Source organism: Ambystoma mexicanum, chromosome 4p, assembly GCF_040938575.1.
Source record: "Ambystoma mexicanum isolate Mex_15411 chromosome 4p, UKY_AmexF1_1, whole genome shotgun sequence".
Lineage (NCBI taxonomy): Eukaryota > Metazoa > Chordata > Amphibia > Caudata > Ambystomatidae > Ambystoma > Ambystoma mexicanum.
Window position 1 is genome coordinate 469,145,719 of NC_090927.1, and position 24,774 is coordinate 469,170,492.

At 47.7% G+C, this 24,774-nt stretch overlaps 1 protein-coding gene across 2 annotated transcripts in view; it reads right to left on the reverse strand.

Annotated features, from left to right (window-relative positions):
- Positions 1-24,774, reverse strand: part of IAH1 (isoamyl acetate hydrolyzing esterase 1 (putative)) — a 483,285-nt gene that overhangs the window by 79,926 nt on the left and 378,585 nt on the right. For both annotated transcript variants that reach the window (XM_069605997.1, XM_069605998.1), the window contains one exon: positions 9,734-9,855. In XM_069605997.1, coding sequence (XP_069462098.1) covers positions 9,734-9,855 — 122 coding nt within the window. The remainder of the gene's footprint in view (positions 1-9,733; positions 9,856-24,774) is intronic.

The following is a 24,774-nucleotide window of genomic DNA, read 5'->3' on the forward strand; positions in this document are numbered from 1 at the left end:
GGTGCAGGAGTTGGAAATAGCGCCCTTTTGTGGAATAAACAAAGTACACGCGGTTCTGAACAGCCGCGAAGAAAATAGTGTGTGCGTGTGGTATTACACGCGAATAGGATTCACGCAGTCTTTGAAGCAGGCTTGAAGACAACGTGTGCGTATGAAATTACACGCGAATAGGATTCACGCAGCCCAGGCCAGCAGCGCTTGAAGACAACGTGTGCGTGTGGAATTACACGCGAACAGGATTCACGCAGTCCAGGCCAGCCGCGCTTGAAGACAGCGTGCGCTTGTGGATTTGCACGCAAACAGGATTCACGCAGCCCAGGCCAGCAGCGCTTGAAGACAACGTGCGCCTGTGGAATTACACGCAAACAGGATTCACGCAGTCCAGGCCAGCCGCGCTTGAAGATAGCGTGCGCTTGTGGATTTGCACGCGAACAGGATTCACGCAGCCCAGGCCAGCAGCGCTTGAAGACAGCGTGCGCTTGTGGATTTGCACGCGAACAGGATACACGCAGCCCAGGACAGCAGTGTTTGAAGACAACGTGTGCGTGTGGAATTACACGCGAACAGGATTCACGCAGTCCAGGGCAGCCGCGCTTGAAAACAGCGTGCGCTTGTGGATTTGCACGCGAACAGGATACACGCAGCCCAGGACAGCAGCGTTTGAAGACAACGTGCGCGTGTGGAATTACACGCGAACAAACAGCTCCAAGAATCAGCGTGTGGCGGAAAACACGCTATAGAAGGCCCAAGAAGCAGCTGAGGAAAACTGCAAGGACGCAGATCGGAGGTTCAGCTACACAACGCCAAATGATTCGATCAGAAGCAGCGAGTGAAGTTTCCACGCTACTTCTATACGTAATGCCGTAGTTCACGTGACGAAGCAGAATACACGTGAATTTAGCGACGTGAAAAATGCAGACGTCGTTTTCCCGGCAACGTATCGAACAACCGCCATTTGGAATAGAACGGTCTAGCTGTTCTATGAGCGTAAGAGGTAGAACCACGTCCAGCATGTATGACACACAAGGACGCCCGTCCTGTGGTTCTGGTGTATCGGGAGATTGCAGCCAGATGTATCTTGATGGAGGCGTGAACCAGTCCAGCCTTGGCCAGCGACAGTAGGTACGGCAGCACTTGAGGGGCCGTAATCCGTAGAGGGTTAATCTTCTGTGCACAGCACCAGACAGAGAACCTCTTCCACTTATGTCCGTAGAACTTGAGAGCTGAGGACGCCCTGGCCTTTGCAAGGACCTCTCTGACGTCAGTCGGGATATCGTACCCTTCAAACTCTAGTGCTGCAGGATCCAGGTCTGCAAGTTCAGCGACTCCGGGTCGTGATGAAGTATGGCGCCGCCTTCTCTGGAGAGAAGATCCGCGTCCGTCGGCAGCTTGACTGGTGGGGACGCTGACAAGTCCAGAAGGTCCGGGAACCAGATCTGCCTCGGCCACGCCGTTGCGACGAGGCTCATCCTGCACTGGGACCTCTTGAGCTGGTTGACGAGTCAGAGCAGCAACGGCATCGGAGGGAACGCATATAGGAACAGGCTGTCCCAGGGGAACGAGAAGGCATCGCCCATGCTCCTCGGCTGGGGGAACCTGCTGGCGAACCTCTGGCACTTGGAGTTCGTCGCCGTCGCGAACAGGTCAATTTGCGGTTTTCCCCATCGTCGGAAGAGTCGATCCACTTGATCCTGACGTAGTTCCCACTCGTGGCACGAGCGCAGCTCCCTGCTGAGTGAGTCGGCGATGGTGTTCTTTATCCCTGCCAGATGAAAGGGCACCAGAAACATCCCTTGGGCGACAGCCCAATGCCACAGATCCTGGGCTTCCTTGGAGAGGGCTGTGGATCTCGTTCCTCCCTGCTTCCGGATGTAGATCCTCGTGGTGGTGTTGTCGGTGAAGATTCTCACCACCTTGCCCTTGAGGGACGGGAGAAAGGACCTGAGGGCCCAGAACACTGCATGGAGCTCCAGGATGTTGATGTGGAGCGGCTTCTCCTCCGGGTGCCAAAGGCCTCTCGCGTAAAGTTCTCCGGTGTGCGCTCCCCACCCTTCCAGGGAGGCATCTGTCATCACCGTTATCCGGAGGGATGGGGTCTGAAAGTCTGTGCCAGCCGACAGATGAGCGTGGGTGCCCCACCACCAGATCACTCGTCGGAAGGTCTCGTTGAGCGGGATCCTGTCCTCGAAGCTGCCCGTCGCTTGAATCCAGCGGGCGTCGAGTAACTCTTGCAGAGGGCGCATCCGAAGCCTGCACAGGCGCACAAGATATATGCAGGAGGACATCATCCCGAGGAGGGACTTGATGGACCTCACCCTGGCCATGTCCGTGGCCAGCAGACGCTGCACCTTGCCCAGGATGGCCTTCGTCCTTTCCTCCGACGGCGAAGCCAGATGCGCCACTGTGTCGAGCTTGGCTCCCAGAAACAGTGCGACTTGCGACGGGACCAGGTGGGATTTGGGAAAGTTGATGGAGAATCCCAGGTCCGTGAGCATCTGGACGGTCTTCGCTGTGTGATCTACGGCGAGCTCCCTTGTCCTTGCTCGGATGAGCCAGTCATCCAGGTAGGGGTAGACGTGGATCCCCTGCAGGTGCAGCCGTGCCGCCACCAGTGCGAGGCACTTGGTGAACACCCTGGGTGCCGACTTCAATCCGAACGGGAGGGCCTTGAACTGGTAGTGCTGTCCTTGGACCACGAACCTGAGGAACTTTCGGTGTCCTTTTAGAACGGGGATGTGGAAGTATGCATCCTCCAAATCCAACGACAACAGGAAATTGACCTCCTCCAGCTGTCCCAGCACGTGCTGGAGGGTGACCATCCGGAACTTCTGTGCCTTGATGTACTTGTTCAGTCGTCGCAGGTCCAGGATGGGGCGCCATCCTCCTGTCTTCTTTTTCACGAGGAAGTACCTTGAGTATACTCCGGAGCCCCGGAGCCTCTTTGGGACGAGCTCGATGGCACCTTTTTTGAGCATCGCCCTTACCTCCAATAGCAGTTGAGGGACGTGATTTTCCTTCCTGGCCACGGGTGGAATGCGGGGGCACTTTTTTAGAAATTCAAGGGCGTGCCTCAAGGCCAGGGCGTCCAGCACCCAACGGTTGGTGGAGATGGACTCCCACACGCTGACGAACTTCGCCAGCCGGCCTCCCACCGGGGTGCTTCGGTGTGGGCCCGACACCGCTGTGGACTCAATCTTGCTTGGAGGACGCCTTGCCGCTTTGGCCTCCCTGGCAACGACAGCGGGGTCCACCCGACTTGCCTCGTCCTCTATAGGCTTCCTGCGACGAGGAGCGGGCCACTTGGTGGTACGTAGAGGAGCCACCGCCGAATCCCTTGGAGGTACCCTGCTTGCCTCCGGTGCTCCGAAAGGACGGCCTTCGTTGCCGGAGAACGCCTAGGGCCTTAGCTGTCTCTGTGTCCGCCTTGATGGCTTGGAGGGACTCATCCACTGTCTTCCCAAACAGATTGTTCCCGTCGAACGGCATGTCCAAAACCTTGGCTTGTACGTCCTGGCGGAAATCCGTTGCCTTGAGCCACCCTTGTCGTCTAAGGCAAACACTGTTGCCTAGCTGGCAGAAACCGGTGTCGGCAATGTCCGTTGCCACCGTTATGGCATGGTCCGACGCCACTTCGCCTTCTTGCAAGATCTCCAGGGCCTCGGCCCTCTTGTCATCCGGTAGGAAGACCAACAGGGGGGCGATCTTGTACCATAATTCCCTGTTGTAGTGGGCCACGATCGCGAGGGCGTTGGCCACCTTAATCGTTGTTGCTGCTGACGAGATAACTCGTCGTCCCATTGCGTCCAGCTTCTTTCCTTCGCCGTCTGGCGGGGAGGTTGACGTTGAGGCTGATGGCCCCCCCCGCTTTCTTCTTGGCCGCCGCTGAGACGACCGAGTAAGGGGTCGGTTGTGCCCTAAGGCACAAAGGGGCCGTGTCGGGGACCCAGTACTTCTTCTCGTACCGATCCCTCTTGGCAGGCGTCGTAGACGGGTTCTTGAGGAGGGTGAGACCCTCGTCCCAGATGTCATCCAGCAGAGGCACAGCGAGGACTGTCTTCCTCTTGGCCTTGCGCCGTTGGTAAAGGAAACCTTCCTCCTTCTTCTCTTCGGGGCAGAGCTGAAAAAGCTTGGATGCCGTGGCGATCATTGCATTGAAAGATCCGATCTCGTCGGGCGGGGAGGCCCGGGCTGGGGCGATGGGAGCTCCGTCCCGTCGCACCGCGGTCGTCGTCGGTACCCGTCGTGGCCGTGTCCGTTCCAGTGTCATCCCCAGGGACGTGGGTAAAGGCTGAGCAGGCCACGAGGGCTGAAAAGGCGGGGCTGGATGGATACGTCTTCTCTTGTTCGGGGGGCTTCCCGCCGGGCCTGGCTCTGGCTCCTCCGTCGAGCCTGGTTCCGGATCCTCCGTCGGTGGTAAGGGCAAACTCGTCCTTATCTCCGAACATAAGGATTGTATCGCCAACAAAATGGCCGCCGAGTTATCCTGCGGCTCCGGAAGCGACGGGTGACTAGGACCCTCTCCGGTGCCGCCGTCACTCTTGTCATCACCTTCGTCGGGATCCCTCCCGTGGGGGCGGGCCTCTTCGACGCCCTCGTTGAGGCCTTCTAAGACTTCTACCAGCTCCTCCTCGGATGCTGTGTCTGTGTCCACAATGGCCACCCCCCCCCTCTTTTTCCGCCGGGGTCTTCACAGGGGTCTTTTCGATGGGTCTGAAAGAGGCTTCCCTTTGCGGAGGCAGGGAGACTCTGGGCCCCGAGGTCGCCTCCACTGGTGTAGCCTCCACAGGCTGTGCCAGGGCTGCCGCGACTTCCTCGATAGAGGCCTTGGCCGGGTGAATCAAGGCCTTTACCACCTTGTGTGGGCCTGTGGCCTTCACCTTGGGGGGGGAGGGTCACTGCCTCGCTCCGCCTCGGCCGGTTCCTTCGAGCTTGACCGGGCCTCTCCAGAAGCTTCGCCGGGTTCTCGGCCTTCCTCTTCCCTGAGCCAAGGCATTGGCTCGTGGTTGATGGCGCTGGAGAGGGTGCACCCTGCCTGGCAGCGAAGGAGCCCGACCATTCGGCGCTCCCGGTGCCCGCGGACTCGTAGTGCTTTGCCTTCTGGTTGGCCCCCGTCACCGGGGCGCCCTCACAGGACTTAGAAGACCGCTCGGACTTCTTCTTCTCACCTGACGGGCTCTTTCCTTCCAGCCAGTTGGAGAGACGAAGGTGTCGGTCCCTGATGGTCCATTCCGACATGTTCCTGCAAAACGCACAGTCCTTCTCCACATGCGTTCTGTCCTTATGAAGGCAGTAGAGACATTTTGAGTGCTCGTCCTCCTTGAACACATTCTGCAGCTGGCATGCAGGGCAAACCCTGAACAGCTTTCCGGGCGTCGAGCTTCCTTTCTCCTGGGCCATGTTCGGGTAGGCCGCAGAAACTTCTGGAATCCTCCAAGAAGCGTAACTCGATGAAATCTTCACCCTTGACGGGCGTAGAAATTCTCTTTGAAAAAGCGCGAAAATGCAGCAAAAGCTCGAGAGCTAAACACGAGGACTCCCAACACTTGAGCGTGCGGTAAAAATCTGAAGATGGCTGCCAGAGGCGGGGCTTAGGGAGAGGGTAGTCATTGGTTGGGGGCAGTATGACCCAGAGACCAGCGATTGGTTACTACTGAGAAAGACTGATCAGAAACGAAACTGATACTGATTTTTTCGGCCTGACGACAGGGAATATTCATGAGCATGTGAATCCATGCCAGACCCCACGCTGGAGAAAGGGGGGGAATACCGCTTCTCACCATCGGCTGTCTCACCCCCACACCCCGAAGACCCCTCACCCAGGTGATCCTCTTGCACTGGTCCACCCCCAGGGTCTGGATCCAAAGGCGATGGCCGTGCCCTGGCCTCTGAGGGAGAGATCCCTGGGGGCTGGCAGGTAAGACACCATCTGGTTTCTCACAGTAATAAGTGTTCTTCACTGCTTGATTACAGGTATATGGGTGAGCAGATTCACAGCTTGCATGCTGGTCTGTAACTGGTTGGTATTTAAATTACTGTTGTTGTGCACCTACATTACTGGAAAGATGAATGTTTGATAATGTACCCTACATAGCAATGAATTAAATTGAGTGCTCTCCACTCAAGCGTCAAAACTGATAAATACACAAAAGAGAAGCCAAACAACAGCTTTGCATGGTGTGCCTTTAAACTAATTCAATGGAGATACAAATGTCTACCATGTCCCAAGCCACAGAACTAGAAGATGGCAAACTTGCCCAGGTGCATTCTCTCATGGAATCGGAAGATAAAGTACAAGTTTAAAGGAATCAAAAGGTCTTCAAACCATTGAGTGTTCAGAATGCAGTTTTTGAATTAGAAAAGGCTAGTCAATGTTGTAATGGGTATTACTACAATGTCTTAAATTCCATTCTGTGGTGCTAACACCTTTACCCCAATGGTTAAAGTGTATTTTGTGCGTAAGGAAAGTTGAGCGGGAAGCCATTGGGTTTACACACAAAATGGTTATATTTCATTAGAGATCAGCAAAATAAAAAATTTAAATCAGATTAACATTATTAGTAGACATAACAAGCATTTGTTTCTCGAATAGTTCAGTTGGAGAGAGAGGGTGTGATAGAGAAAAAAAAGACACAAACAAACAAAAGAATACGAAAGGCCGAAAGAATTCTGTTTTAATTTTTTACTACACCAATATCACCAAACATTAGATTTGGTGCCAGTGCCACTGAACACATTTTAAAGTAGCTTTGGAAGGTTACAAGGGCCACTAATAGCTGACAAAGCAGGACACGGTCACACAAAAAAACTTGATTTTCTCTCAAATCCTCCTCCTACCTGGCATCAAAAAACGTCTCAGCCTATTCAATCAGTCATGTTTATTTGTTCTGCTAAAAAACATTACAAACATTTGAAAGAATACAATCTGGTAACACATGCATAACATAAAATATTCTAAAAAGAACTGTCAATTTTTGTACATAATTACTATAAAATAAGCCAATTATCCGGCTAAAAACACAAAAGAAAAAGTAAATGCAGGTTCTTCACAAACCTGGTAAAAATCTAAACAAATTGCTGATTAGTCACCAATCGACAAGAAAGACCTTCACTTACAGCCTCTTCTAAATTCATTATTTTGCTTTGAGCAGGAGAGGCCTGAGGAAGCCATGCCTAAGAGAGCGGCATCGATTAGAGAGGAAAAGAAAATGAGCTACTGTTTACTGGACTTTGTGAGGGTTTAACAGAACATGTGCATCTCTTGTGCTCAGAAATTATCGTCAACAAGATCCAAAGTTATTCAATATCTTCAGATTATACAGAGCTCTCAGGTTTCTGATTTCCATGCATGACAAAGCCAGCCAGTCCTGTTTTCTTCTGGGAATTCTGGGACGTGTAGCTTTGCTTTTTCCATGTTCAATTTAGGACTTCAAATCCATTAACTCCAAGTACAAAATACAAGACTGGATGGCTTTCTCACACATGGAGTGGAGAAATAGGAGGGTCCTGAATCATATACCTGCCCAGTCTTTGAAAAGAGGATGCCAACTTCATTTTGGCAGCAGTTACTGCCTCCCAATACACTTCATTAATGTATGCAATATCTGCTAGGGAGATGAATTGTACGATTTCCTCGAGGTTAGCTCAATTCAGCAAACACAGCAGATCCCTGATGCACCCAACACTTCCCAAAGCTGTTTCTTGTGTACTGTTTGACCCTCTGCTAGCCAAAATATAGCCAATAGAAGAACAAGCATGAGTGCCACCTCCTTACAAACATTCTGAAGCCAAGTTCTTCCTGAACCAAAATAGCAGAGGAGCTATTGTGGATATGAAGTAGGTGTTCAACACAGGATTCTTTCATGATTTGTAGAGATCACCTTGATATGTCCCCAAAGCTCACTAACCTAAGGCAACAGCCATGGACCTATAGGACTTCACAGGGCAAGAAACAACATGCCGCCCAAAGGGCAAGATGTCCTCCATTCTGGCTGCCCCATTTCAGGGCCAGCTCAAATTTTTCGCAAACTGTGGTTTGCAGGAACTTGAAGTGAAGTCCATCCTCAGATGAGCATCAGAGGCACAGTAATGGTGTCAAAGCACCATTCTGGATTACAGCAGTTTAGCTTCTCAAGGCGCACAACCAGGAGGCTAATTTGGAAAGACTGTGGTAAAATGTGCCAGGCATGATCCCCAGCACCGGATATCCACCCCATCCAGTAAGGAGGTCCATGGGAGAACGAAGAACAGCCCAGGAATGACCTAAAACGGCAACAAATGAAAACCAGGGCTAGGAGCCACAAGGCCAAACCTGGTCCTATAGTTGCAGCAACAGCTTTGTGGCAAAATTCTCCAGCCGGTAAGTAAGCCTGCTGACTTCTAGTAAAAATCCAGCAGAACTGAAGCAGGGTCGAAGTCTCCCCTAAATTTACCCACACAGACTGGCTTAAGCCAGCCCCCAAACGGACACAAGGGTACTCGCACAAAGACTTTGGCGGTCAGTCATTCAGGCTGGCCCTTAAAACAACTGAACACCCAGGCAGTATGTGTATTGGGCAGTCTAGGGCCAGGGACCAGTCTAAACCATTCCAACCCACAACAGTATACAGGGATGGGCTCAGAGTTAGCTCACGATTGCACAATAGCTATTTTAGGACAGCCTTGGGGTTCAAAGGAAAGGACCAAAAACAAAATGGCTGGCAGCAGGACTTAAAAAATACTTTAGTACCCCAATGGCTAGCAAACATTTACACTGGGCTATTAATGCAGTAAATTTGGCTGCACCACTGGTGAAACAAAAACAAAATTATAGCTGCCACCAGCCCTCTCACCAAAACCAATGTAGGGTGATGAAATGGAATTCTTAAAAAGGAGCCCTGCCCTTAGAGGCATATGGGCGACCATAAGGCCATATACTAGAAATCAGTTCCAGTGGCACTTCCGTAGAAATATAGTCAGATCTAGAAACCAAAGGGATGAACAAAGCAACATGTTTATGGGTCCCATACAATGGGACCGCATAATCCAATCAAAAGTGCTCCAGACCAGGCATTGAGCAGGGAATATAGATTTTGAAGGATACAATGGAAGACCTGATGGACACTTTCAGGAAAGAATCACATTTGGGAAGACTACACCAGCATCAGCACACCTACGTGGCCCCAGAGCGAGCGTAGCAGTCGAAACAAGGAAAATGACAGTAAGGACAGTAGAAGCAGAAAACGCATTGCCACACACGCTACATCTCTGCGTCCATGAGACACTTCGAAGTCAACCAGTCACCCTGTTCCTATATTCAATATACTGTAAAAAAAAGTTGAGTAATGTGTTCCACTGTAAATCTAGCCCCATCAGTGTAATTTACTAATTATCTGTTAACTCATCAATACCTGCCAACCTATGGCTCCTCACTGAAGATCAAGGCTCGTGATGTGTGCAATGTATACACTATCCCAGTATGTGGATAATTTCAAATTGCCTAACAACCATCTCCCAAGCATGCACATGTTCTTGAATCATCCCTTGCCCATTTTACAGCGCTCTGCTAATTTCAGGCAAGGATTGTGCCTCATGTATACGAATGCATGCATATAAAAAACTATATAATTCCAGCCAACCAAGGAAGCAGGAACCCAACAATTAATTTAGCACAAACTAAAGTTTGGCAGCCACTGATGCAAAACTGCCAATCGCCGCTGAGAAAATACTACCTTGAATGTCGCTCAAATAACTGTACCTGATTGTCCTTCTGCATTAGTGTCCAAAGATCCAGAACTTCGGTTCCACAACTGCTGGCTACCTGAACACAGGCCTTGGCATAATCACCAGCAAGAGAATTGGTACGATTTAGTTTGTAACCTGTTACAAATTAAAAAGAAACTAGAATGGGAAGTTGATCTCCACATAGCTATGTTTAATCAGGATAGTCTATAACAAATATTGCAGATGTTCTGCCTGGGTTTATACATGATTGCTCTATTCCTCTACATTAATACGATTTTGGGTTGTTCTACCGTCATGGAAAAAAAACTGTGATGGAAAAGACGGTGGTGGTTTTGGCTGAAATTATTATTTTTCGATTATAGTAAAACAACCCAAAACCAATAGTTTAGCTTATGCAACCACCCCTCCCCCTGCTTACCTTGCGGCAGCCCACTTCCCTCTGTGCTGCCGACTCGCTGTGTCTCTGTGATGTCTGTTCCCACTTGTTAGGCAGAATCCTGTGCAGTGCCCTTCGGGACCACTACACACAATTAAGACTAAAAGTGATAATACAAGTTTTACCTTTGGTACAAGCCTGCACTACTATGTTAAAGTGGTAGCAGTAGCGGAGCAGCCAGGCTTATCTCAAGAGTATATGGGCAGTAGCAGAGATTACACAAAGGGACCACAATTACTGTGACTCAAGCAAACAATGACTCAAGGTTTCAGGTAAAAAATATAAGTACATTTATTTTTAAACCGTTTGTTATAAACACAACACTTCTATTAATTCAAAACCACACGTAAAATATACTACAACCAACCAATTTGCTTTGTACGGTATAACTTCAAGGTAAGTACCCTATGTTTTAACAGACCGGTGTTGTGAAACAAAAGACGTTACCAGGAATACATATGCAATCACTTTTTGACAGTAATCACAGTTTGGTCTTACTAAAGAAACGCGTATCCGCGGCAAGAAATGTTACCGGGGCAAAAACACACTTAGCACCTGAGATACCCAGAGAGAGTTGGGGGCAAAAATCATAGGCAATACTTTTGTCAAGGCAGACAGAAGCAGAGAACACTCAGACAGAAAGTCAAGAGTCAATAGGCCGGAGCCAGTGTCAAGTGGAACCGGGTTCCTGTTGTCGAGGATCACACAGTCAGACAGTTCACGATTCAATGTAGCCAGGAGTACTTAGATATTGTCAATGGAGGAAGCAAAGGTTATAAGAAGGAGGGAAGATAAGGGCAAGCCTTGTAGGAGGAGAAAAAGGGATTCACCCGATTTCCTCAAGCATAACACAGTACCTTATTCAATGAAGACGCTGGTGCCACGGCAGTTGTTCCTGGTAGTTTCGTGCAGACCCACGGTTCCTGGAGATTTGGCAAAAAGGAGGGGGTCTGGAGGGGTCTGCACCACACAGGGCTGAAGCCAGCAGCAGCGATGGTGAATAAAAGGCGCGCTCCTTAAAAACAGCAGAGGCTCTTCAGATGGCTATCCGGACCACTACAGTAGTGTGCAACGATTTCGACCACAAAGAGGATCCTCTGGCTGTAGAAGATGAGCTGGTGATCCCCACCAGGCTCAAGGGAAGAAGACTCCAGACTGGATCTTCTCTGGTCATCGAAGGGTAGATAGCTTAGGGCTGCAGCAGGGCTTCACCGGGACGGGATAGTTGCAGCAGTCGACTTCTTCTCTGCTTCTCTTCGGTTCCTTATAGTTCCAGTGGCTACTCTGACTTCTAGCCCAAGAGTCCTGCCTTTTATGCGAAAATCCCCCATTCACACAGCCTGGCTGTCAATCACGCAACAAGGGGGTTGTCCAGCCCGGACAACCACCTCAGCCACTCATGGCAAAGTGCAACTTGGGTTTCCTAGGATACCATGTGATGGGGGTGACTACACCCCTCCCTCACATTCAGCCCACCTAGACACCCAGGCGCCTAGAGGAGGGCTTCTTGGCAGAAGCCTGCCAAAAGACAGTGAACAAAGAAGGCAAACCTGGTTTGCCGCGTAAAGTAAAACACAAGAAGGACTTTAACAAAATATAATGGCGAATAAACCCGACCGGAGCCAAAAGAAAAAGTATTTGGTCAAGTGGGTTTAAGTTCGAGGCTAATATAATAGCCTACAACAGTATCACGTTTATATATTATAATCGCGGTAGGAAAGTTAGGGTAGATACCACTGCCACCAGCCAAGTCTAAATGTTAAAAGAGCAAAACAATGCTCTACGAGGTACAGATAAAAAGGGCTAAGAATTAACCCTTTCCAGTACTCCATGTAAGATGGGGTTTACTGGATCTGTTGTTAAATGACTAAGTAAAGTTAATGGCACTGTAAACTTTTGGGAAACCTGAGCTTGGAGGCTGTAAGGCGAATCTCAGCCCTTTTTGTCACTTTGAACTCTCGCTGCTCGCCGCTTCGTTCCCTGGAGGGGGCGGAGCCACTTGGAGCTCACGTGAAACGTCACGTGACCGCAACAGCAGCCAAAACGCAGCCGAGTTCACCCTCTCGGCGTTGAGACCGGCAGGGGTAGAGGGCGCCGGCTGTTGTGCGGCTGTTTGGCGCTGGTGGCACCTGACTCGTATTGGGGAGACTGCAGAGAAATCATCTCTTTGATCCCTTTTAAGAGCACCCATATCACGCGAGGTGAATGCAGGAGGAAGCTGACAGCGCAACTACCTGAGTTCCTCAAAGAAAGAAAGAACAACCTACCTGTATAAAATCAAGAGCAGCGCGAAAGGCACACAGAGTCTGTGAGTGGAGTAAAAGACTGCTGCAGTCCGCAGCAGACGCAGGTAAGCGGGAACCATGGCTGAGAATGGCCCATTGACCCGTTTAAAACTTAAACAAGCATTAAAATGTCAGGTCGAACATGGTTGTGATAAGAGCCTCTTAACGGACTCTGAAGAAGTAGCACCATCATGTGATTTGAGGGGGTATGACTGGTCAAAAGAGCGGAACACTGCGGAAGCAGAATCTGCATATGCGTCTGCCATATGTCCGTCCTTGCAAAAACTTGTATCTGATAAAATATCACAATGGAAGCTACTTGCAGAGAAAGGGGGTACGACAGCTTTGTTGCCAGGACTTGAGACAAATGAAAACATAGTTGCTAAAGTAAATAGAAACTCAAATGGACAACATGCCGCTGCTGTAACGGGGGTTGTAAGCAACAAATGTCATATCAAGGAATGTGATAAGACTTTAAAATTGACAGATGCATGTTCTGAAAGTGCTAAGGTGCCTGAAGTGATTGAAGTGAATGCAGGCGTGTTTCAATCACCTTTTGATGTTACTGACACAGAGCTCTTGGAAATTGAGGTCCCTAATAGATTCTTCCAATCCAACTCACTAAAATTAATGTTTCCAGCAGAAAATGCTGACCTCAAAAATTCCCTGCTAGAGACTCAAAGAGATAATACCCAGCAGGCACATGTAAACAAGATACTAGCAACGAGAAAAGACCCAGACATCAATGAAAACATAAGAGGAAATGAGGCGATAGGAACCTCGTGCCATCTAATAGCTATAAGTCCTGCTGGCACTGGTATTACAACCATCAGCCTACAGCCTGTGAGCCAACAGCACGAGAGAAAAAGACCATCCATGTCGAATCTGGGGCTCGACTTAGCGGGCCGTGAAGCCTGCTTGACAGAAAGACTAAAAGCAGATTTTGAATTAATGAAAGGAAAGTTATCTGACAGCTTCAATAAAGTAAATAACGGAAGACAAAATTGGTCTCTAAAAAATCAAAATACAGGAACACAAGTAACAACACAAGCAATACTTGAAACCAATTCAAATCAACAAACGATGCAAAAGGAAAAGTGCCCTATAGCGGGGAAAAACTGCGGACTCACGCAGCCGTCTCTGCAGGGAAGCGATGCAGGCCATCGAGGACGTGGAACAGAGACCTTTCGTCGCGGGGATGGCGAGATTCGTCATTGTGGGAAGATCCCGGCAAGCTGTTCAACGCCGAAGCCTGCGCTTTTGATGGGAGAGTGTGAACAAAAAACACAGGCACCGATTAACTCTTCCATTAATGACCCACCCGAATCGGAAAACTCCACAAACGAAAATCTTAATTGTGATTCAACAAAAGATATCGACAAAAACAAATCAAATTTGTCTGTGGCAGCAGCCATTCAAATACACAACAACGTGTTGGCTGCAACTTCGCTGGCACTAATTCCATTTATAAAGCTGCATGACACATTGAATGAGGCGACACAAAGCAATGGAACGGTTCTTGGACATATAATGGAAAAAATAAATAAAATGGAAACTACAAGTTCGGCTTTGCACTCACGATTGGAAGCAGACTCTGTCCAGCACTTTGAACACGTTAATAGATTGCATGACACAATTCTGAAAGAAAATAAGGAAAAATCACTCCTAATGGAGACAATTGCTGAGTTATTAAAACAATTCCATGAAAATAAGGTGCCACACTTTACCATCATGCTATAGTGCTGTAACTGAGGGAAAGCATGTCGGAACGCAGTGCGGTATTAATTCAATTGTTGTTGACTTAACTACACCCAGTGGCGCAACGGCACCCTCAATCGTGGCGGAGGAAAATACTCAGGCTGAAAGTATATCAAACACGGGGGGAAAAAAGGCCCCGGAAGAGCCTAACTCCACCAGCTTAGATGAGGGCACCTCAAAGAAGAAAAGAACCGAAAGAACTAAGCAAGCTAGGTTGGACTTCAGAAATATGGAGGACAAAGAGGGAAATCGTGGTGAACAGGCATCAGTCTCGGGTGTGGCAGTAGCCTCCACTAAGGAATCCTATGGGATATTCAGTGGATTGGCGGCGAATATTTCCTTGAAGGAAATGTTATCAAAACCGCAAGCAGTGACAAGCCACTGCAGAAAAAAATCAATGAAGACAAAACATACAGTGAGATTGACAAATCAGTCAAGAATTGCAAAAGAATTCATAAGAAATTTGACGACGCCTCCTAAAACTTCTTTTTTTTCAAGGAAGACAAAAAACGATGAAACGATGAAAGATACGAACAAAGAGCGGTCTTCAATACCTGTAAGTGGAACCACAAAATCGTGAACTGAAAATCCAAAGAAGAGAATGAGACTCGACTCGGATAAGAATTCAACTCATTCAGAGTTGAACTCGACAGACTTGTGTAATTTATCCACCTACACCGATGACGACGAGGAGGATCAAAACATGGAGTTGCATCAGGGACCAAACAACGATATCGATGATCAACGAACGAGTGGTATTCAAAGTATGGCTAAAACTCAGCACCTGTTTAAGCCACCTACAATGAAACAGGGGAATGAGACGAAGCAAGACCGAGAGTCAGGAGCTGCTGAATCTTTAAAGGTGACAAGTAAGAGACCGATACTTAACGATCATGCCAAGCGAGATTCCCTAATAAAATTGAATCCAAAACATACAGCGGCACAGCAATTGAAAAAAAGACGATCAGTAGAGACTACTAAAAATGTTCCGAGTACAATTACACATAAAGTGAGAATTGAAAACGTGCTCCCAGATGACATGGATGTCAACTTGAATAGAGGTAATAGCATGAGGCTGCTGCACTCAGTGCCGGCCCTAAGAACCATCAGGTCCGAAGACATTGCAATAGTGGAGTATATGTCTGAAGATAGAGTCGATCGGGTGCTACTGCACATAAACTCTCAGGCTGTACGGAAAACCATGATGGGTGCAAAAGATGAACTACTATGTCTGGGCTTCGAATCTGCTGAATATGAGCAAGCGACAAACTTTCTTGATTCGGAAAGTAGAGAAATATTTACCAGCAGGAAATCCTTAGAACAACGTCGAGATGAGATAAGAAAACATTTGACAGCGGAGTCATCCCAGCGCCTGCAAATCAGAATTGGAAAAAATAAGCAGAACGAGAATTAGCTATCTGAAATTGGACTGGAGGGTGATTCGACTTTGATATCGTGGAATACCTGCGGATTCAGCCATCTGTATAACGATTTCTCAGTAGATTTGACAAATAACTTTGCCATCTGTTTACAGGAGACATGGATGCGATCTCCTCCCTCAAAGGATGGCTACTTGACCCTAATAAACCCAGCTGCAAAAAAACACACAAGGAAGATCTTTTCCCGGTCTATTAACTCTGGTGAAGATTGGGACAACATGGGAAGTCATTGAAGAAAACAACCCTAATAGTCATGTACAATCAACTCTCTTACAACAGTCAATTGGACATGACAACAAATTCCAATACTTGCTTCTAATCAATGTATATTGGAACCCGTTGAAAATATCTACTGCAAATTTTGTCACCTCGGTAATGACGATAATCGATAAAAATCAAAGAAGTCATCTAGATCTATCGATAATCATCTGCGGCGACATGAATATTACTTGGTTCGACACAGAAAGAGTTATTCTTTGATCACTCAAACAGCAAGCTACCAAACTGCTCACGGAGAAAAAAATGGGACAATGAAATAGAAGCACGTAACTGTGTAATGGTAAATGGAAACGAGAGTGGTGACAGTCCGCCTAATTACACCTGGCATAATATGGGCCTGAAAAAGACTTTGGACTACATTTGGGCGTCTCAAAATCTATGGTCTACAATTAAAAATCTGAAGATCGTGTCGACCGAAAACAGTGACCATGACCTGCTGATCATGTCATGGCCTCTAAAACGCTGAACCACACTCACAAAAATGATCCAAGTCCTGGAAAGAAACAGTGGAAGAAACGGGCTCAGACTAAAAGCAAACCAAATTAAGAAATTGACTTCAGCCCTGCTAACAGCTGACAATGAGCTGAGTGATCCAAAGAATTACTTGAGATTACTACCATGCAAATGTGAAAAAACTAAACATAGTGAAAAAAAATCGTATTCATCGTCACATATGGAGTAAAAAAATTATCCAAGAAAAGAGAGAACTTAAGAAGGATATAGGCGAATTGAAAAATCGGTTCAGAACAGCCGAAGAACAACGAAGAATTAAATTAAGAAAACAGAAATACTGGAACTGGCTAAAAGCCTTTAAATTCCAACGAGATCAAGAACGCGGAGAGAAAATGTTGGGGTTAATAAAAACAAACACAAGGGAGATCTGGTCCATCCTGAATAAAGGTCACGAAAATCACTCGAAGAGACTTGAAAACGGAGTTGCTGAAGGAGAATGGCACAAACACTTCCAAAAGGTATTTTCAGCGCAAACACTGCAAGAAGAGATACAGCCGGCATGTGAAATCTCAAAATGGGATGTCTGTGAGTCTAAAGAAACAATTGAAAATGCTATCGGAAAACTAAAAAACTCGAGAGCTGCAGGTCCCGATGGTATCACGAATGTGATGTTAAAAGAAAACAAACATGAGTGGTGCGAATTTACGGAAATCCTGTTTTCTGTGATCGCAGACCAACGATATCTTACGCCTTCATGGTCAGAGGCAATAATTGTGCTGATCTATAAAAAGGGCAATCGGGCTGACCCTGCCAACTACCGCCCGATTGCCCTTTTGGACACGATTGGCAAGGTGTTCGCCACGTTCCTTCAGAAAAAACTATCATCTTGGGCAACAAGGGCAGAAATGGTAGACATAAGACAGTCAGGCTTTACTAAAGGAGTCGGGACGGAGTTTAACCTGGCAATTGTAAATATCCTGAAATTGGAGGCAATAAAGAAAAAAAATCAAACCTGTTTTTTGCGTTTATTGACATGCAACAAGCATTTGATACAATAAACCGCAAAAAACTCTGGATGAAATTGGAAAAGCATAACTGTCCAAAATCGCTGCTAACTCCAATAAAAGCACTACATGCAAACGGTTACCAGACATTTCGTCGAAAAAAAAAGGTCGACAGGACAAATGGTCGACACCATTTGGTCGAAAACCAAATGGTCGAATTTTATTTTTTTTGTATTTTCACTTTTTTTTTTGGGGGGGGGTTTGGGAGTTCCCCCCCCCCCCCCCCCAACGCCCTTTTTTTTCTAAAAAACCCTTTTTTTCCCCTAAACGAAAACTAAAAAAATATATATATATATAAATAAAAAAAAAATTCAACCATTTGGTTTGACCAAATGGTGTCGACCATTTGTCCTGTCGACCTTTTTTTTTCGACAAAATGTCCGGACACCCATGCAAACACCACGGTGATGATCCGGATAAATGAACAAGGGAATCTCTCAGACCCGATCGCAACAGACAAAGGGGTAAAACAAGGGTGCCCACTGGCAGCAACGTTATTCAAACTATTCATTGCTGATGTACCAACTGCCCTAGCAAAGGCAAAATGCTTTGCGCCACAGATTAATGGATCTGCAATAAATAGTGTAATCTATGCCGATGACCTGGTCCTGGTCGACCAAACACAGATCGGGTTACAACGACTTCTCCATGAACTCCAAAACTACATGGACAATAACGACCTAGTAATAAATGTTGGAAAAACTAAAATCATGAAGTTCGGAACCACTAAAGGAACAAAAAATAAGAACTTCAAGTGGCGAATATACGACAAAGAGATTGAGATGGTAGAGGAAATCCGCTATCTAGGGATAAAGATCAACACCTCAATACGTGAATGGAGCTGGGTCCAGGAACTTTGCCAACGAATGCGTACCTTAGCCCGACAAGGAGCACAAACACAGTCACTTTATGGCAAATTCTCTATGATCCCGACACGCACGTTTTATCTGCAGAAAGTGATCCCTGCAATCACATTCGGAGCAGATGCTGGGTGGAACATCGAACGTAAGATCTGGAGCCAGCTTGAAGGGATGTTTTGGCGACGGGTTCTGAGATTGCCAATGTTGTTAAAAAGTTTGTAATAAACTAAATAAAAAAAAATTTAAAAAAAGGTTAATGGCAACTTTACCCTTTTCTGGGGGACAGTAGTCAGCCCCAGAAATGGAGTCAGTGGGAAGTCTAAAAGACAACCCTGTTTCACTGCACTGAAGGTGCTGTGTAACACACAAAAGAAGGGGGCTACTGAAGTGGTATACTCCAGAGCCCACAATCACAAAAACAGATGAAATACACATGGCAAAACATGGGTAAGAGTGGGGGAAAAGCTCACACTCTTACCAAGTGGAAAAAAATGACTCCAGAAATCCAGCAAAGCTGCTGAGGGACTCACTAGGTAAGGGAAATCAGCCATTGAATGAGAATTCTCCCTAACACCACTCACTTCAGTGGTTTGAATGGGTGCCGCAGGGTCCTTTTTCTTTTTTTTTCTTTCTTAATGCGATCGGCTGCAGGGGACACCCCCGCAATCTTAGCTGACATTACATTGAACAAGGGTGCGGGGGGGACACCTGGAGCCCCCGCCACACTTGTTCAATATAATGTCACCGAATGGGGGATTTGGCCGAACTTTTCGGACATACACATTTTTAGTACAGCCGAAATTCAACCAAATCTCCCATTCGGTCTTTAATATTCGGTCTTTTTGGGTATTACCCATTAATACATGACCCACAGATCAATATATGGATAGCTGGTGACCTAGGTTCTTGCATCTTAGAATAACACGTGTGATGACCAAACTGTCTTTTTACTTCATTCACTAATAATACCCAGTCAAACAAAAGGAAAGCCACAAATTAAAGCAAAAGTGTGTGTAAGTGTGAGAGAGTTAGAGTGAGAGAAAGAGAGATCACGTTCTCTTTGATAAAATACATTCTCTTACTACAAAGTTCGACTGGGTCATACAATTGTCCAGCGCACCAATGAAGGAGTGACCATTGTCACAAATGGCAACTTATTCCTTTTGTGACAGACTGAGTAATGCCTAAGAGGGAGATGTTGGTAAAATGTTTTGCAACTTGTGCATTTATTTTTTTAAACAACTTTATTATTTCGGTTGCAGCATATGTATACAAGTAAGCACATGAGACCACCTTAGATTACCTCAATCCTTCCCCCTCCCATGTCCCCTTTCTGGTTGCTCCCGGAGATCTGGAGTTTGTGTGCCATAACCGCCGAAGGGCGGGGCAAGGGTTTCTAAGATCTCTGGAATTTTGTCACCAGCTGCGGCTGAAATGTTAGTGCTGGGAACTGGCTATGGTATTCCAGTACCGGGATCCAGCAGTCAGTGAAGCGGTGTAAGGCTCCTTCCTTCGCCGCCGTGACTTTCTCAGCCACCAGGATCTCCCACACTTATATCCACCATAGGGGTATCAAAGGACCTTCCTGTCTTTTTCCATTTACGGGCCACAGTTATTTTGACCACCAGAAGCAGTTGCGTTAGCAGTTTGGTGGTGCGCCCTGTTTTAGGGTAACACTCCGGTCTTACTACTCCCAGAAGGATCACCTCCAGGTCCATGGGTAGTTTACGGTGGGTTATGTCCTCAATAATGTGTGTGATCTTTTCCCAGAAGGCCTACACCGTAGGGCATACCCACCACATGTGGAAGAAGGTCCCCTGCGCTCCACATCGCTGTTAGGGAGAATTCTTTGTTCAGGCTGAATTTCCTAACCTAGGGAGTCCCCCAGCAGTTTTGCTGGATTTCTGGGGTTTATTTTTTTCTCCTGCCAAGAGTGAGACTCTTTTACCCTCACTCTTGGACATGATTTGAGTGTGTTTCTTTGACTCTAGATGTGTTTAATGGGCTATGGGGTCTTTTACTCCATAGGGCTTCATGTGTTTTCGTGATGTGTGTTACACAGCACCCTCAGTGCAGTAACACAGGGGTGTCATAGTGACCCCCCAGTATAGACTCCATACCCTGGGACTGACTACTGTCTCCCAGGGCATGTAAAGTCACCATTGACTTTACTAGTCTTGAATTCTGAACAGAACCAGTACAAACCATCATATTGTGGACGTACTGGCTGGGGCAATTCGATTGCCCCGGGGTCTGTTAGTCGAGGGGGCACGTCTCCGTCCCCCCTGATCGAGTTTTGGCTGGTGGCAGTGGATACTACTTTTTATATTCAACCGCAAATATTTCTCTATGGGATTTTCCCATTGTTCGAGGCTACTATCTTTATTTATTTAATTACGATAGCCTCGAACATACCGCCGGTTTATTTAATTATTATTAATTCTCCGGTTGGTATTTTTTGCCAAAACTCGGTTCTAAAATGGCGTTTGTGTTCTCTTCTGTGACTCCAACCCAAGTCGAGCCCTTTGTTCCACTTTTTGGCGGGCTTCTCCACAGAAGCCCTCCAAAGTGGTGCCACTCTGTCTGGGGTACTTAGGAGGGGTGGAGGGGGATTTAGGCTGAGTGAATGGGGGTTCTCTGCATAAAAGCAGGGCTTTGGAGACTGGAACTTCAGAAGTCGCCACAGGAGCTAAGAATCCGAAGAGGGAGAAGCAGAGCCGACCTGCCACGACGACACCACCGGTGGAGCCCTGCTGGACCGTCTCTCCACTTTTCCCAACGACAGAGGAGATCTCCCGCCGGAGAGTCTTCTTCCTTTGACTGGTGGGGATAACCAGTTTCACCATCTTTTCGCCTTCCCGACGCATCTCGTGGCCGCCTTGCATGTGCCAAGCACCCCGGCAACCGGAATACCACGTTTTACCACGACCGTGAAATAAAGGGTAATACCTTTAACCGGAAAACTCAGCGGCTGGTTTCTTCCCTGGCAGTGCAACGACCTTCATCTTTCCTCCAAGTCGAGATCTTCTCTTCCCCTGGACGACGAGGAGACTTGCACCCGCTGCCAGGAACAACTGCCACCGCTGGAGGATCCTTCCCATTTAAGGTACCGTGTCCCGCCTGGCTTCCCTTGCCACCGACTGTACGGGGTAGATTTAGCCCCCGGCTTTCGAACCTGGGTTAGCCTGGGACACCCTGGCTAAACTTTTCTGAGCCTCTCTAAACTCTTTTCGAACTCTCTGCAAGACTTTCTAAGCCTAGTGTAACTGTGTGATCTTGATCTCTAAGAGTGGGCCCAGCCTATGGACTTTGGCTCACAAGTGACTTTTGCTCTTCTGCCTTGCTAATAGTGTTCCTAAATCTTAGAGTGGTGTATCTTTCCATATTCTGTTTTTTTCCCTCCCTTCTTCATGAACTTATTGGAGTGCCATCTATAGTTAAGCGCTCACCTCTGTATGAAAATAAGTGGTGTTAACTAAGACTTATCTGATAAGGAATAAGGGTTGTATATATCATAATAGTAACTGTGTTTAGAGTGTTTTACAATAAGAGTGCTGGAGTGTTTCAAACAGTGTGTTTTTAAATAAATAATTATATACTTTGATACCAAAGATCTGGTCAGTGTTTGCTTGTGTTATTGTGTCTGAGTGCCTATTGTGTATACTTTGCATACTGCCTAACTCTTCTTGAGGGAAGTCTGACTGCTCAGCCACAGCTACCAGGTAAATCTGGGTGGTACAGAATGCTACCAAGTGAGTTTACTGCTAACACCTGTAGTCCTAAATCTTTTGCAGTGTTCCCAAAGGGAACTGCACAGGTTTCTGCCTAACAATCGCCTCCAGCAGGTCGGGTCTATGGATGTCTGAAAATGGTGCAAGAGTTCCGGGGGACAATACCAGCGGTGGAGGAGTTTCAAAGTGCATTCTTTATTGGTGATACACCTAGAGGCTGAGTTGATCCTTGTCCAAATATCCACCCATGTTTGGTCCTCGATAGGGTGCCCCAGGTCCTCCTCCCACCTGGCCATATCCGGTGGTTTGGCCGTCAACATGTCCTCCTGTAGGAGTCTGTACAGTTTGATGATCCGCCCCCTACGGGGCCCTCCTGCAGAGCGTGCTCTAGAGGGTGAAGGTCCCTCGTTGCCCCTGTTGAACTGTCGGCTGTGAGACCCAATGTCTAATCAGGGCGTGTGTACATTTCTCAGTTTCTATGAGCTGGAAGCAGATCTTACATTCTTTGAAGCAAAGTGGAGTGCCGTTGTCGTAGAGCTGTAAGAGGGTCCAGAGGCACCGTTTGGACCAACCGCTAATATTTTCTATATCCATTCCGGGAGAGAAGTCCGGGTTCCGGAGGATCGGGGAGAGTGGACTTAGGCCCTTGGGTAGCTTCTTCCTGCGCCGGGCCCATGACCAATGCGTCTAAGGTAGCTTTGGTGGAAGATAGGATCGTTGGCTAACGGCTGCAGGTTATACCTGGAATGTGGAGCAAGGAGTTCAGCTGGAGAGGGCATTTAGCTTGTTCGATGCAAGTACATTTTGGGTGATTTACTTGTTCCGCCCAGGCTGTAGCATTTGAGAGTTGGGCTGCTATGTAGTAGTTTATGAGATTGGGAAGGCCAATGCCTCCCCATTTGGCCTCTCCAGTCATGACCCTCAGTGGGATTCTAGCTCTGCCCCCTTTCCAAACACATTTTGAGAGTTTCTTCTGTAACTGCTCCAGGTGTTGTTTCAGGAGAGGAAACAGCAGGGTTGAGCTGAGGTATAGAAGTCTGGGGAGCAGGTTCATTTTACATGCTGTAACTCTGCCTAGCAGAGAGATTTCCTACCCCTCCCAGCGTTTCAAGTCGGCTTCCAGTTCTTTGAACAAAGGGGGGTAAGTTTGCTGCGTATAGCAGTTTCGGGTCTGCTGTAATGCATATCCCAAGGTAAGGTGAGGACGTAGTGTTCCACTTCAGCGGGCATTGTGCTTGGAGATCTACTGTGCCGTCTGCGCCCAGGTTTATTCCCAGTGCCTCTGATTTGGAGTAGTTTACCTTGAACCCTGCCACCTGTTCGAAGGCTTCCAATTCTTCCAGAGCGGCGGGGAAAGAGGAGTGACAGTTCGTGATGGAGACATTACGTCATCGGCATATAGGGAGATCTTAAATTGTTCGCCGTCTATGTCCAACCCAGCTATCTTGTCATTCAAGCAAATCCTTTGAGCGAACGGTTCCATCACAAGGGCAAAGATCAGAGGGGAAAGCGGGCATCCCTGTCTTGTCCCACATGACAAATGGGATCTGGGCCAAGAGTTTTTGGTTTACTCTTAGGGATGTTTTCGGGGCTTGATAGTTGGCTAGAAGCATCTTGCGGAGTGAGGGGCTAAATTGGAAGGCTTCCAGTGTGAGGTGCATAAAGTTCCAGTACACTTTATCAAAAGCTTTGGTAGGGTCCAAGGTTACGACTGCTAGCTCCTGCCGATTCTGAACAGCTACCTCGATGAGATTGAGGGCCCAACAGATATTGTCCCCGTGCTTCTGCCTCTGATAAAGCCTGTTTGTCCGGATCTATGATGGATGGCAGGAACAACGCCAACCTGTTCGCCAGCACTTTAGAGTAGACGTTTGTGTCTACACTAAGAAGAGAAAAAGGCCTGTACAATGTCCAATCTTTCAGATCTTTACCGGGCTTCAGGAGTAGGATTGTGGTGGATTCTTGCATGGAGGGAATTATTGTGCCTGTGTCTCGGAAGGAATTGAACAGCTCTGTCATTCGGCCCAGGAGCAGGGGACGGACGAGTTTGAAGAATTTAGGTGAGAAGCCGTTCGGACCTGGAGCCCTAGGTTTCAAAGATTTGAGCACCTCCTCGATCTCTTCAGCTGTAATGGTGGCCTCCAAAGAAGATCTGTCGATTCCGACAGGTGTGTGAGTTTGGTGTGCGCTACAAATTGCTCCTGTTGCGCTTGTGGCCGAGGAGAGGCTGTCAGCGTGTCAGCTAGGTGAGCTGTTGCTACCTGTAGTTTTGCTTCTTCCCCATATAGGGTCTTGCCTTCCGGGCCCCTTAGGGGTGTGATGTATTTTTGTCAGCTAGTTCTGGCTAGTTTGCTAACCAAGAATCTGTTGGCCCTGTTGCCATTCACATAATAGCTTTGTTTGGTCTTGATCAGGGTCTGGGCAGTGTCCTCTGCATAGTGGGCCTCCAGTTTCGTGCGGGCCAATCTCAGGAGTTTGGCGGCTTTAGGTGTCCATCCCTTCTTATGAAGAGTCTCCGCTTTTGCCACTTCCTTTTCTAGCTGCTCCTTTATTCTGGCGCGTCTTTTCCGATATGATGCTGCCTGAGCTATTAGTTCCCCCTGATCACCGCCTTCATGGCTTCCCATCGTGTCGCCCTGGACGTGAGGTCTGGTGGGTTCTCCTTGAAGTAGTTATGTATCGATTTAGTTATGGTGTTTCGCACCAGCATATCGTGTAACATTGGTTCGTACAGAGCCCATCAAGGCCT